This window comes from Takifugu rubripes, chromosome 11 (assembly GCF_901000725.2).
Source record: "Takifugu rubripes chromosome 11, fTakRub1.2, whole genome shotgun sequence".
Classification (NCBI taxonomy): domain Eukaryota; kingdom Metazoa; phylum Chordata; class Actinopteri; order Tetraodontiformes; family Tetraodontidae; genus Takifugu; species Takifugu rubripes.
The window spans coordinates 2,993,700-3,007,976 of record NC_042295.1 but is presented as its reverse complement, the minus strand read 5'-3'; the positions used below and the strand labels follow the sequence as shown (position 1 = coordinate 3,007,976).

Sequence of the window (14,277 nt, the reverse complement as noted above, 5' to 3'; positions counted from 1 at the left end):
CTCATCTGACAATGTTAAAGATTAATAGCTTCACAGGAGCAGGACAGTTGTTTTATACAGCCCTTTGGATTGACATCATATTGACATTTTGACAAATGATTGAAGCTGTTTAGATGGAAGAGATCCTACAGGGCGATGAAGACAGGACCATCACCAGGCCTGGACTACCGCTGGACGGAAGTGTCACCGCCAGAGAGATGCTTGTGTCAGTAAAATCCCAAAGTCAAAGAAGGCTGAGAGACTACTTGCCAAAATCACCAAGTTGCTTTGTGAATGATTTCCAACAATACATGATCAGAAAGGATCTATTGTGATTGTCTAATGATTGATTTAATTCCTGTTCTGAATATGGAATAAATCAGAAATGTTACAAAATATCCTAAACAGTAGAATAATCGAAATCTAATTTAAATATCAACCAGCAGGGGGCGTGCTGTGGAGGCTCCGCATGGCGACACAAAGTCGTTAAGACGCTTTAATTGGCACTTCTGCTTCTCCGGTTTAACATACTTTATGTGAATTCCTTTCATGCCTTTTGAATGTGAGGTTTTTAATCATCAGTCACTGACCCTTTTCCTCCTGATTAGGGTGTACAGATTCTTGTCTGTTATTGATAAATCGAAACTGGAACTTTGAGCAACCTTGAGTGTCAGCAAAGTCCAAATCCAAAATATAAGTCTCCAGAAGCAGATTTTTTTTCCAATTGATTTTATTTCCACATCACACAGATGTCGCTCAACCTCTGTTTGAGAAAATGTTTTGTTTTCCATGAATTACAGGGATCTGTTAAGATGTCAGAATGTAAAGTTAGTTTGTGATTTGAACGGATTGCAGGGGGTTATTGTAAACTGCCACTGTAATTCAGGACGTGTCCAGCTGGGGGCGCGTGTGTAAATTACACAAGTAATAGAAGAAAAAATGATAAATAAAGTCAGCTAAGGCTAAAAAGAATATGAAATTGCTTTTTAAATTTTGTGCATTTAAAGTAATTATTGGTAATGTGTACCTTCTGTAATCAAAAAGTAGATGGTTTGGTCAATTTATATCCTATTAACGCGCGTGAGAACAATTTCAGGTTAATTAACTTGCTATGAATACATTCGGCCAGCAGGGGGAGGTGTTGCAAAGTTCGTGTCAAATAAATAAAATCCAGAGTAGTGGATTTAAAAACTGAGCCGTCATAAATATTAAACAAAAACGCAATCATTCCGAGATTTACTCATAACACATGATCGTTTAGTAGAGAAGTTTGATGCAAGACAATGTTTTGTGCACAATTGTGCCTCCATCTTTTCTTTTTTTTTACAGACTTCACTTTATTTTTATTATCATTTCAGAGAATAATGGACTGATATTAGCTTTGGATTAGCTTCAGTTTTGCTGTTTCTGTTTCATGGAGTTCTGTTGCTCTGGAAGTTGCCACATTAGCAGTGGTTGAAAAAGGCCATCTCTCCAAAGCCATGGGGGCCCTGTTTTAACAAATAAAGCTCACCATCCTGGGAGCACAATCGAGGTCAACGCAGGGTGCGTCCAAAGCAGTCCTGGTATTTTGACTTCACAAACAGAACATGCATAACAGCTGATTGTTGAAAGGACCAGACCTCACCTCTTATTTAACCAATGGGTGTGTTTCAGTTTTGTGAGATGCAATTAAGATATCTGTATTGGGCAGTTGTCAAGGTTCCAGGTGAAAACGTGGGCAGATTGACCTAGATGGAATCAGGAAATAACAGAAAGAAAGAACGCTTGTGGCGGGAGCAGAATGTGTGGTTTAATGTTTGGTGTGTTTGCCTTATTGGTGTTTTGTTTACTTGCTTTTCCTCATCTGTGATTGTCCCGTCTTCCTTGGGGTCTCAACCTACCTTGTTTCCACCCAGAGATCAGTTCTCCTTCAGCGGGTCTGTTTACACACAAACACATCAACACCCTTCTTTTGCTTAACTTGATTGTGGAATTATTATTTATTTGTTCATTTTACCACAGTTTGACACGAGCTTATGAAGTGATCACGAATCTGGAGACTGAAAAGCCATTTATTAACTCTAACTGGAGTTTTTGGAGATGCATCCTCTCTCCGCCTCTTTTGAAAGACAGAAACACACTTGTGGCTGATGGAAGTTCTGGGATGTTCTCACAGAAGGACGGAAGCAGCCACCAGGAGACCTGGTAGAAGCCGCGATCTGAGCCTCCGGGACTCAAACCTGCGACATAAGAACCTCAGAGCCCAGACTGCATATAAACCTCCAGGTAAACTTCTATTTATTGCGTTATTTCCTCCTTAAATGGCTCAGCTTGTTTAAATGTTTTCAAACGAAAAGTTAAACCAGTTCACGTGAACATGATACAATTTACAACATCAAACCGTCGTTCGACAAATAAAATCACTTCTCGAGTGAAAATGTATGGGGGGAAAACACGACAAGGCGACCATTAATCTAAAAATATTTGTAATAATAATCACAAGATTGTGGTTTCTTTTTGTCGTCTTCAATCAAAAAATGTGAAAACATTCAAGACGCTTCCGCTCAGGACCTTCAACTTAAAGGTATGCCGAAAAGGTTCAAGAAAAATGAGATTTTTACGCGTAGTTGTTTCTTTCCAACTCAAAGGTTGACAAGGGTGACTTTAATTAAATGCGTTTACTGCCTGGAAAATGAAAATGCTAATTTGTAGATTTATACTGAGTGGGCTTCAAGGATGTCGCTACGTTTATTTTGAAAACGGTACGTAAGTTCCGGTGTGGTGCGTACAAAACGTCAATAGCTTTACACAGCGTGAACTAGACCAAAATCTGGCAAAGTTGTCTCTACAATAGGTTTTAATTTAGGTTGTAAGTACTGTCGCCACGTCATCTGAAAGTAGCGCATATATATTTATGACAGACTTCACGTCCTTTTTTAAATGTACGTCTGTTGGCCGCTCACATGTGACCACACCCACGCGCGGCTGCTCCAGCCTGCGTCCTTGCTGATAAAAATGCATGTTTACGACTCAATTCGATGGTTTTACTCCCCTGGAGAGTTGCGTTTGAGGAAAAAGTGCACTCGGGGGCATGAAGCCCGCATAATCTTTACTAAATCTTGACTAAAATAAAGTGCAGACCTGATTCCGCAGGGTGTAAAGTTACGGTTTAAAAACACAATCTCCCATTCTGCAGCCAGAGAGTTCAGCAAGTTCCCTTTTATGCATGTTGTATATGATAATGAAGCCGCACACACTGGCCTGTTCACTGTATTTGACCACTTGTAATTGACATTGATAGAATTACGAGCTGGGGAGTAATCTGATTAAAGGATTCGGTGCTGATCTGCAGTATGGGCGCATGTGCATACGATGCGTGATTCAACACAAAAATGAAATAAAACAGGTTTTTTTTTAAGGGTTTAAATTAAGTAAACTAACCTCTATGTTGAAGTTTGGCTGGTTGTCATTGCGTATTTGCTTCTCAAATATCCATTTGTGTTTATTATCCTGTCGCATGACCAGAGGAAACCATAACCTGTTTATATGGTGCACATCTCTGTGCGTGTATATGAGACATAATATGCGTTTCACAAATGCACAACATTGGCGTGTAGGTTTCAGCTCTGGCCTATTAATCCGTCCATCCATGTTATCCATGCATAAATGCAGCCGAGAGATGATGGAAGAATGTAAACAGAACACCAAAGAAAGCATAAACAGCTCGCCGGTGTGGTCCTCAGGAGGATGGTGATTCCATACGAGGGCCAGTCGTTCTCCACGCTGAGGCGGCAGTGCCAGCAGACCGGGCGTTTGTTTGAGGATCCCCTGTTTCCAGCAGCAGATCAGTCTCTGTTCTACCAGAGCAACCGCATCGGCAGAGTCACCTGGAAAAGGCCCAAGGTGAGTAGAAACACCTGTGGACCCCTCCAACACTGCACAGCCCTTTAAAAGGGACACCGTAATAGTCCTGGCAACTTTAGCCACCCTTTGCCCTGAAGAAACGGGGATTGGGTCTGATTTTGGGTCTTATACTGTATTAGAAATCTTAAGAATTCACCGTTATTTATGGGAAAAACTGCTGCTAAATTCACATTCTCATGATCTCATTTAATCATTTTATGAATATAACGGGGCATCGTTGTGCATGTTTCTGTCTCTTTACTGCAGACGGGGATTAAATCCAGCGCACACGCATGCTTTAGATTTCATAAACTAAAATAAGTAGGAATGAAACCCAATGAAGACTCGGATGATAAAACTGGTTGTTTTTATAAACGATAATTTCATTCTAATGTACATTTTAAGCAGATTGGTTGGTTCATTTGCTGCTCTCAGAAGCACCAGGAAGACACAACAGGCGAAACCTGCTGCCCGTTATTGATCTGTTGAGTTATTTATTAATGAGACAACTTAAAAGGCTCAAATCCACTTTATTGATTTGTGGTGTAGGGGAGGAGGAAAGAATTCAGAAAGAGTTCTTGACTCAGCTGTGGGAGGAATCTGATGGGTTTATCTGGGGTAAAATAAGTCACAGTTTAGTCACAGATCTTCTAAATATCTCAGTAATCGGGTAAAAAAAATGTTTAGACAAGTTAAAATTGGAGATGTGGTGTTTTTCAAATGCTCTGCCTTCCCTGGCAACGTGTTTGTGATGGAACTTCATGTCAAATTTAAAAAAGGGCATTCTGAACACGTAATCCCAGAATAATCCAAGTGTCTCCGTGAGCGATCTTTCATGCAGTGTTTATTGTGAAATGCAAAAAACCAAATTCCTGTGGATTGGCGGACCACATGAATAACTGGAAAGTTACACAACAGCGAGTCCTGTTTTGATCACTCACTTCAGGGTAGATGGCCTGATATTTTAGCTTTTAATGTGCACTTAACATCATTTACAGGGCAAAAAGAAGTCGTTGAAATGATTGTGAATTTATGTTATTTTTCAGATAAAAGTGAGCTCATGTGGTTAGTGCTCCAGCTGGGTGTGTGAGCCACTGGTTTCTACCCACCCAGTCATTTGGCTGCTGGCCTGATGGGCTGCCTCTCATTTGCTCTGTGGTTTCCTTTGCTTCACTTATCTAGGATCCAATTCTACATCTGGGTTTTCCCATGAAGGGTCCTTCTGTTCTGTCACCGCCCCGCCAATACAGTCTGATTCTGGTTGAATTGTTGAATACGGTCGAAATAAAATTGTTGTAACTCATAACCGTGCAAGGAGAATGATGTCATCTCTGCTCTTTTAGGAGCTGTGCGGCGACCCTCACCTGTTCGTGGATGGTATCAGCGCGCATGACTTGCACCAAGGTCAGCTGGGGAACTGCTGGTTTGTGGCTGCCTGCTCCAGTCTGGCTTCCAGGGAGGCTCTGTGGCAAAAGGTGAACAACACATACACACACACACACACACACACACAAACAGGAGCCTCGTTTAACGTCATTTCTGCCTCACACTTTAGTTGGTTCTGCTCTGTGAGCGCACAGTATTATAGTATACAAAACAGCAGCTCTATATGTATCAAGTAGGTCCTGTGTGAGTGTGTGTGTGTACTGGGTGTGTGTTTACCCAAGATTAACAATATGAGAACTGTAAATCTTGTTTCTTTTGCTCATTGCAACACACACACGTGCACGGTCGCATGCAGACACCCTCGTGGTGAATGTGGTCTAGGACTCAGGATGTGTGTGTTCCATCTACACACACTCATATTGGGACATTTAGTACTACTCAAATATTTCCATTAGCTGTTTGCAGCCTCACTTTATTGATCCAAACTTTCCAACTCGTGTCCACAACCTGCTGACTACAACCTCCCCAAGTGTCACTGGATCTGTCTTCATGCGCATTTCTATATGATACAAATACAGTCGTCCGTGAGGGATTACTAATAAACCTTTTTATTGATGTTTTTTAATAAAGGCAGTTGGATGAGCTAATTTTAAACGTGTGTGTGCGTGCGTGTGTGTCCCTACTGATCATTACCTCGGCTCACCTGTGGGATCCCAGAGGATCTGCAGCTCTCTGTTTTCCATCAGCTGATGGGAAACTGGTGTCGGCCCAGTGGAGCAACCAGTTGCCTAACATGCACCAGCATTCCCCATTTTAAAACCTGTGTGACTCCTCGCGGGTGAGTTGTGACTTTTGACCAAGAGGTTTTGTTTTCAGGACCTGTAGGAGCATTTTTGGGCCATACTGGTGTCCGGTCCTGCTGGTCCGGGTCTCCACAGTTTCAATTGAACCACCAGTTGAGGCTGTTCCAGCACTCTCTTACTGCCAGTTAGAGCAAAAAGAGGAAAGTCAGTGTTTCAACAAAGCCTGAATATTGCATATTTGGGCTGCAGCTGTATTGGATTTAAAATGAAGCAAACTTCTTTTGTAATCTGTCTGCTTCTGGGACCAACAGCTGTTTTCACCCTGATGATGACTGACAGTCACTGACAAGTCAGGATACTTCCAGAACAAATTGGGGGTCATTCGATTGCAGCTGTTGAGCATGAATGTGAAAAGTGTGAAAAGAAAAAACAATGAGTAGATCAATCAGGTTGATGAGATGCACCAAAAACCTTCAAAAAAAGCTCTTTGCAAAGTGTTTCTTTCTCCTTCTAAAACAGTTCGTCAAAGCTTCAGTGCAACTTTTAAGGGGGAAACTAGTGGCAGCCTTTAAAAAAAAAAAAGATTATATGACAATGTGGACACAATGTTTCCCTTTGAGGAAGGAGGAGCGTACCACGGGATCTAGATCAATTATTTTTTACAAAGGTTCTTCTTCTTCTCCTTGGTGTACTTGTAAGGTCGTGGGGGAGACGCCATGAATCATCTGATCCTTGAAGGACATTTAATATCATATATTATACACTACCCCCCTCCTCCCACCTCTCCTCCCGTAGGGAAGCAAACCAGCACCCGTGACAACACGGGCGGTTTCCTGTCAGGATTTAATAGAGCGATTGATTTTGTGTCAGGCCGATAGTCCTGCGTTGTGTGATGATTCGATACTCTGTGAGTTTAATGACTTTAGAAGCAAAGTTAACGTAGCGAAACAGCGCTGGCCTTTACAAAAGTTGCCGTTCGTGTCCCTGGGCGGGGGTTTCTTTTAGAACATAAAATCTGTCTTTGTCCTTGGCCTGAGAGCTTTGTGTTGTGGAACTTCTGCTCCGAAAAGTGCTGACGGGTCGTTCTGACGTGGCAGCGAAGTCGCAGCGACAACCGCCGAATCGCACACGAGACCGTTACACGAAAAAAAAGTGTCGGAAAGGAAATATTTGAAATGGTGGATCTCTTTTATTGTGCAAAAACCCTCCATTCAGCTCTAATGCAAGGTGGGACATGAAGCAGACTACTGTAGACCGTCACGGGAGACGACATTAACTATCAGAGAGTAAAGAGTCAGTCTGCCGTGAAGTCCACCGAGCAGCTCAGGTTTGCCGCCTCCGCCCCATCCTTGAAGGCAAACAGAAAATACATGACCTTCCTGACTTTGGCGAGTTCGGCGATCCTTTCGCCGAACTCCTGCATGTCTGCCTCCAGCCATTTGAGCGGGGAATCTTCTGGGTCGTCGGCATTCCGCCAGAACGTCCCGATGGGCTCCAGCAGCTGCCGGGTCATCAGGTGGGTGAGGTCGGGGGTCCAGAGTTGGCAGATGCCGGTGATGGTGACGCGGCCGTAGCCGCCGAGGGAGAAGTACCACCGCGAGAATTTCAGCTTCTGGGTGGGGAAGTCCAGCCGATACACGGCTTCGTGCGGGAGGAGGAGGCGCTCGCCGTCCTGGCGCTTCTGTCCCGAGCGCTGCAGAGACGACACCCGTAGGCGCATCATCTGTACGGGAACACGTTAAAAGTAACGTAAAGGACATTTACCGCCGCTCTTGGTTGTTTTTTATTCATTAAAAAGTATAAAGTCACCATGGAGATTCATGCTTTTCTGTCTCATTGACTGCGTGTTGGCTGTGTTAGAGGTATTGATCATCAATGTGTTAATGGCGGGCCTCTGATTTGCCGCCATCCTGGCCACGGCTGCAAACAGTGGGGGGATTTTTAAACTTACTAAGAATTCTAATTTCACCCCAGATGATGTGTTTATACAGCAGCGTTGCAGGTAAAGCCGAAATAGTCCGAATATTGGCTTTTGTTAGCAAGTGACGGCAAAACGGGAGCAGAAAAATCGCCATTCTGCAAGTTAAATGTTGTCGTCAACACACGTGATGGGAGTGTGAAAGTGGAAGTCTCACCTCAGTTAGTGCCCGGTCTTCTTTAAATTCCAGCAGCGTGGCGTCTGAGCGAGCCTCGGCATCATCCATGTCCCGCTCTGAGGGTGTACTCCTGCGTCGATCAGAGGAAGGACGTGCTGCCTGCAGATGCTGTGATGAATTGAGCTCTGGTGGACTATGATGTGGAGTCCTCCCCTCTCTCCCTCTCTCTCCTCTCTGCTTTTTTTAGACCTGTATGTCATCCTCCTGTCTGTAGCAGCGTAACAGTCCGTCCCACACGTGCCCACAGGGAGCTTTGGTTTGGGACTCATTGATTAGCATGAATGTTGGACGCATTCAGCCGGAAAGCCTCGTCGGCCAGACCGTCATTTCATCGCTCCGTCGACTTCGCGTTAGAACGTTCACCTTGGTTCTGAACCTACGACTTTCCGATAAAGATTCTTTCTTTATTAAAGCTTTATTCAAGGTGTTAAGGTGGCAGCGGATGTGTGAGTTTGCTAGGCAACGGGATACACGGATGACGTACAAAAGGGAACTTTGGGAGTTTCCTGAGGGCTTGTGGGGTTTATTTATATAACTTTCCTTATTCACGATCATTAGCTTCTCTCTCTCTTGCTCTATCGCTCTTACTGACTTTTAGTATCTCTGAGACGGACAGACAGGCGATGTCATTAATGTGCTGCCATTGGGGACTGGAACAGGATGTGAATGAATTCTCCTGTTAACGTGTCAGTTGTGCTCACTTAGTCATGCAAATTAAACATGTAGAAGAAGAAGGCTCCTTTATTAGTCCCACAGTGGGGTAATTGCTGCTGCCACCCTCTATTTTGTTACACGCATGAACATAGAGTGAACACGTGCAGCCATGAAGGGAGAGGTGTCAGAGTGAGTAAGCTGCCCTCGACGGGCACTCTGGGCATTTTAGGGGATTAGCGCTTTGCTCAAGGACACTTCAGAAGGGCCCAAAATGTCCCAGCATGTCTCCTGCTCCAGTTGTACATCAGATTTTAACCAGAAACCTTCCAACTCAGCTCCACCCTCAAAGTAGGGAAATTAGGATCTGAATATATTTGTGGCTAAAATCCACTCTTGATATAAAACCCAAGTTTTGACAAAGCGGAGGCTCAATTAACTCTTGCATTTCCCTTTTACCCTACAGGTGATTCCTGACTGGAAGGACCAGGAGTGGGAAGAAAACAAACCCTATGCTGGCATTTTTCACTTCCGATTCTGGCGTTTTGGAGAGTGGGTGGACGTGGTGATCGATGACAGGCTGCCCACAGCTAATGGAAACCTCATCTACTGTCACTCCAATGATAGCAATGAGTTCTGGAGCGCCCTGGTGGAGAAGGCCTATGCAAAGTAAGACGTTCTGTATTGTTTGTCCACATTTTTGAGTTGAGCTGAGCTGCATTAAGCTCTGTTCTTTCAAAGTTTATATCCCAAAACGAACCCATATTGTAAAGGTGCGGTCGGTGGCCACTGCAGGGGGTCCTGGTCTCATTTGTAGCTGACACACCTGCGTCTGCTGTGTGCTGTCTAGGATGTCTGGATGCTATGAGGCCCTGGATGGAGGCAACACTGCCGACGCTCTTGTGGATTTCACCGGCGGCGTGTCGGAGCCAATGGACTTAGTGGAGAGTGATTTCAAAGAAGATGGAGAGAAACGGAATGAGCTGTTTGAGAGGGTCCTGAAAGTCCACGACAGAGGCGGCCTCATCAGCTGCTCGATCCGAGTGAGTTTTATCATTTCACGAATAACAAAAAGCATATTTGGAGTCCCCTGGAGGCAGCTGAATACCACCCGCTGCCTCGTTTCAGGCAAGCAGTGCTGCAGAGATGGAGGCCAGGCTGGACTGTGGCCTGGTGAAAGGCCACGCCTATGCAGTGACCGACGTGCGCAGAGTGAGGCTGGGCCATGGCCTGATGGCTTACTTCAAGTCAGACAAACTTACCATGATCCGGATGAGGAACCCCTGGGGTCAGAGAGAGTGGAACGGAGCCTGGAGCGACGGGTAAAGCCTCATCAGATGCTCCAGGAGTAGCTATGATATTCAGCTGAGTCCACCTGCTGGACCACAAGACAAAGACCTGAAGCAAAAGCTGAGATCATTGTTTTGGGACAAGCTGATGGGTCCAACATTGTCCACACTCTTTTCCCTTTAATGTCTTTTTGGTGTGATTTTTGGCAGCTGTTTTAAGCTGAACAAACAGATTAGTTGAGCTTTTTCTATTTTAGCTTGTTGACTGAAGTCAAACACCTTGATCAGTATATAACCTAAAAGAAAAATTTGACTAATGTGTCTGTCTGTCTATCTGTCTCTGTCTGCAGCTCTGAAGAATGGAAGAAAGTCAGTAAGAGTGAGAGAGAACGGATCGGAGTCACTGTGCAGGATGATGGAGAGTTCTGGTATGTTTATAAAATGTTGCTGTAAAGTAGTTGGGGTTATCTGAAAAAAAGTGGTTTATTTTTATTTGGTCTAAGTTGAGGCACAAGGAATGACATCACCCATACGTTGCCTGATATGGCTAAAAATCAATAGTGGGAGACTTTTTCCCTTTCTGTCACGTTCATAATGTAAAAGACAAAGAAAAGCCTGCAGCAAAAGTTTAGGTACCACGCATGGATGGTTATGGGTGGGGGGGGGTGGTGTCGCGTACACTAAAAATCATTGGCTGCTACTGCCCCCTGGTGGCAGCAATCTGTATAGCAGGGTGGTAATCAAACGCCTCACATATTCACAGATGGCCGAAATTGTTTGCAGCTCTAAGTTGCCAAAGTTAAACAGAACAATCGGGGAAATTTGCCTCAGATTCATTAAATTGGTGTCATTCTTTTTCTCTTTTTAGAATTTTTTTTTAAACTGAATTTTTCTCTTTCTGCAGGATGACGTTTGACGACTTTGTTGCTAACTTCACGGACCTCATCCTGTGCCGTCTCATCAACACGTCCTACCTGAGCGTCCATAAGACATGGGAGGAGGTCATGATGAGGGGCTCCTGGCGCCGCCACGACGACCCGCTTCTCAACCGAGCTGGAGGCTGCGTCAACAACAGGAGCTCCTTCTTACAGAACCCACAGGTGTCATTTCACTTCTCATCTTCTCACCACAGCTCCTATGGGTGCAAATAAATATTTTAACTAAATATTTTTTTCTGTGTTGCAGTATATATTTGACGTGACCAAACCAGAGGACGAGGTTCTGATCTGTCTGCAGCAGAAAGACCGCAGAGCCACGCTGAGAGAGGGGCGAGGAGAGAACCTCGCTATAGGTTTTGACATCCATAAGGTTAATATCTTCTCTCTCTCTTAGTAAAAAAAATAATTTTAATTAGTTTTCACATGCAAGTGTATATTTGTCAGAATAGCTTGGACCCTGACAGGGAGCTTCGGTGCTGCCGGGCATATTTAATGGCACTGGTTTCTCTGTATTCAGGTGGAGCTGAACCGGATCTACCGCATGCACGTCACCCAGCAGAAGGTTGGCGGGAGCGTCTACATCAACTCGAGATCGGTGTTCACTCGCATTGACCTGACGGAGGGGCGCTACGTCATCATACCCACAACCTTTGAGCCTGGCTTGGAGGGAGAATTCCTGCTGCGCGTCTTCACAGACGTGCCCTCTCACTGCAAGTACGCTTCCACAGGGTCGCTTTCAGTTTGTCCTGAGTCACTGGTCTGCAAGTTTCTCTTAAATCTGCTGCAACGTTGACACCAAAGCCACATTCGTGTCACCCTCCCCTCTCTTTTAGAGAGCTGACAGTAGACGAGCCTCCACAAACGTGCTGGTCTGGGTTGTGTGGATTTCCCTCTCTGGTTACTCAGGTCCATGTTCTAAAGGCCAATGGACTCGCAGGGCAGGACTCAGATGGAGGTACAGGCAACACTATCAACAAAGAATAATTAGATTTGGTTTCTCATAATTATTTTATATTAAACACTGGTTGGCCACAACAGAAAATGGAAATAAAATAGAACTTCATAAACCCTCATAAGTTCTCTCTGAACCCTTTTGTGCTTTTTCTAACTGCTGCAGCACACCCTTCCTTATACTGACGTGACATCTTGTTTTCCAGCGTCAGACCCCTACGCTGTGATCTGTTGCGAAGGGGAGAAAGTTCGCTCTCCAGTCCATAAAAACACGCGCAGTCCAAACTTTGACACCAAGGGACTTTTCTATAGGAAGAAATCCAACCAGCCAGTCAGCATCAAGGTGTGTGTGTGTGTGTGTTTGTGTTGGCAGACCTCCATGTAACTTTTTTAAAAATTATTCCTCACTTTTCTTTTAGATCTACAATCACAACGCGCTGAAGGACTCCTTCCTGGGTCAGGTGACACTGCCTGCAGAGCCGGGTGAGTTCCAGCAAATGCTCCACCTGAGAGACAAGGGCGATCGCCGTGACAACGACCTCCCTGGAACCCTCTCCGTTGCCATAGTAACCAGCACGGTTCTCACCAACATTTGAACCAACTGGTCAGGGATGATTACAGTGTCCGTTGGGAGTATAAGAAAGGAAGGAAAACCTTAAAAAGATTATTTTAAAATGTAATAATTTCACCTTCAACAATACAAAATGCTGTTTCTTCCTAATGTGAGAGCAACACATGTATACTCAAGTATTTCAAATATGTCAAACCTCCATGACCCTTAATTTAGAGGCAAATTTTGTAATACTTTTACTAAACTACATTTATTTAGCAACTGCTGTTGGTAAATAGTATACAGTTTTCTTTCTATGTCGGAGCCAAACCCGTGACGTTGTTTTCCTGCATTTAAACTAGGTATTTCTTTAATCCCAGTACTGACGCGTCTTCTAAATTCTGATTTATGCTCAGTTGGATTTTAGATGGGATTTTTTGCCCCTTTATTTGTGATGATGGATTGGTCATAATTTGGGGATAAAATTTGAATTAATTTCGAAAAATTAGATTCCAACATGTTTGCTGGTATTTCTTTAATGTGCAACAACGTCAGGTCTTTTTTCAATGATAAATAAGAGTTTTACTTTGATATACACTTGAGATTACATCATACAAACATCAGTTATATATTTTTTCTGTCCATTCACTAATAAATGTATTCCTGTTTTAATACATTTTAATAGATATCTTTCAAACCTTAATCAACTATAGGGACTCATTTTCGACTTAGTAATTCGATGCGATATGAAAACAGGCAGATACCATTTGTAGATTTAACATAAATTCATTAATATTATTGAGATTTTTCCCTTCATACTCTAGAGAATGTTCCTGTATTTGTAAGCTTAAAATCGGGGGAGTGATATAACTTTTCAACACTAATATTTTAGACTTAACAGCATCAGACATCCAACAACATCCATCAGAAATATCATGAACCTAAAGGCATTAATTTAAGTACATTAATAGAAACTTTGACAAATGTATTTATGTAGTTCCCATTGAAGTCAAACCTTCTGAACGGGAATCACCGCGGTGACCACCCTGCTTGATTGGGCAGCTTTCTTTGGAGTTTCAGTACAAGTTTACTAAATGATAGATTGACCACTAAACTGTGCCCTAGTGTTTTGTTTGGAGGGTTTAGGTTTTGGAATCTGAGTTTACACATCCAGCTATTCTGTGGAGATCAGAGGACATGAATAAAAGAGCAACTTAAGGAAACCTGATAGTCTGGCTGTCTTTAGGGTCTGTTTACAGAATGATGTACAGTCATGGGTGAGACTGTGCTGCAAATGATATGAAGCATGTAAATATTGTTTACAGTTCTATACATGACTTTTTAGTACTTATGAAGTGATGTACCTGAAATTTTATCATTTATTAATTGATCAAAGGTTCAGGAAACAGTTTATGCCTTTTTTATGCATGCCTTTTTTTAATCTAATTTTCTTTTTTTACTGTTTATTTTATCACCTCTATGTGTCTTCCATTAATTCTATAAAGCATTTTGTTTTGCCTTGTTGAAATGTGCTATACCAATGAAACATTTCAATCAATAAACCACTATTGGAGAAAGTAGTCTGTGCTGTTGGTGTGAAGTCTGTCTTTGAACATTTTAAAAGTTCAGTGATGCTTACTTTAGGTGTTTATGTGCTTAATGTTATTAAAACTCATAAGTGAATTAAAT

At 43.2% G+C, this 14,277-nt stretch overlaps 1 protein-coding gene across 1 annotated transcript; it reads left to right on the top strand.

The window, feature by feature from the left end:
* The first annotated feature begins 2,092 nt into the window (after nt 1-2,092).
* On the top strand, nt 2,093-14,168 carry capn5a (calpain 5a). Its single transcript, XM_003968232.3, has 13 exons — nt 2,093-2,247; nt 3,705-3,864; nt 5,208-5,339; nt 9,327-9,529; nt 9,711-9,903; nt 9,989-10,182; nt 10,500-10,577; nt 11,054-11,249; nt 11,335-11,457; nt 11,605-11,801; nt 11,921-12,042; nt 12,245-12,381; nt 12,458-14,168. Exons 2-13 carry the CDS (start codon nt 3,709-3,711, stop codon nt 12,632-12,634), a joined length of 1,908 nt encoding a protein of 635 aa, XP_003968281.2. The 5' UTR covers nt 2,093-2,247; nt 3,705-3,708; the 3' UTR covers nt 12,635-14,168.
* Nucleotides 14,169-14,277: the final 109 nt, after the last annotated feature.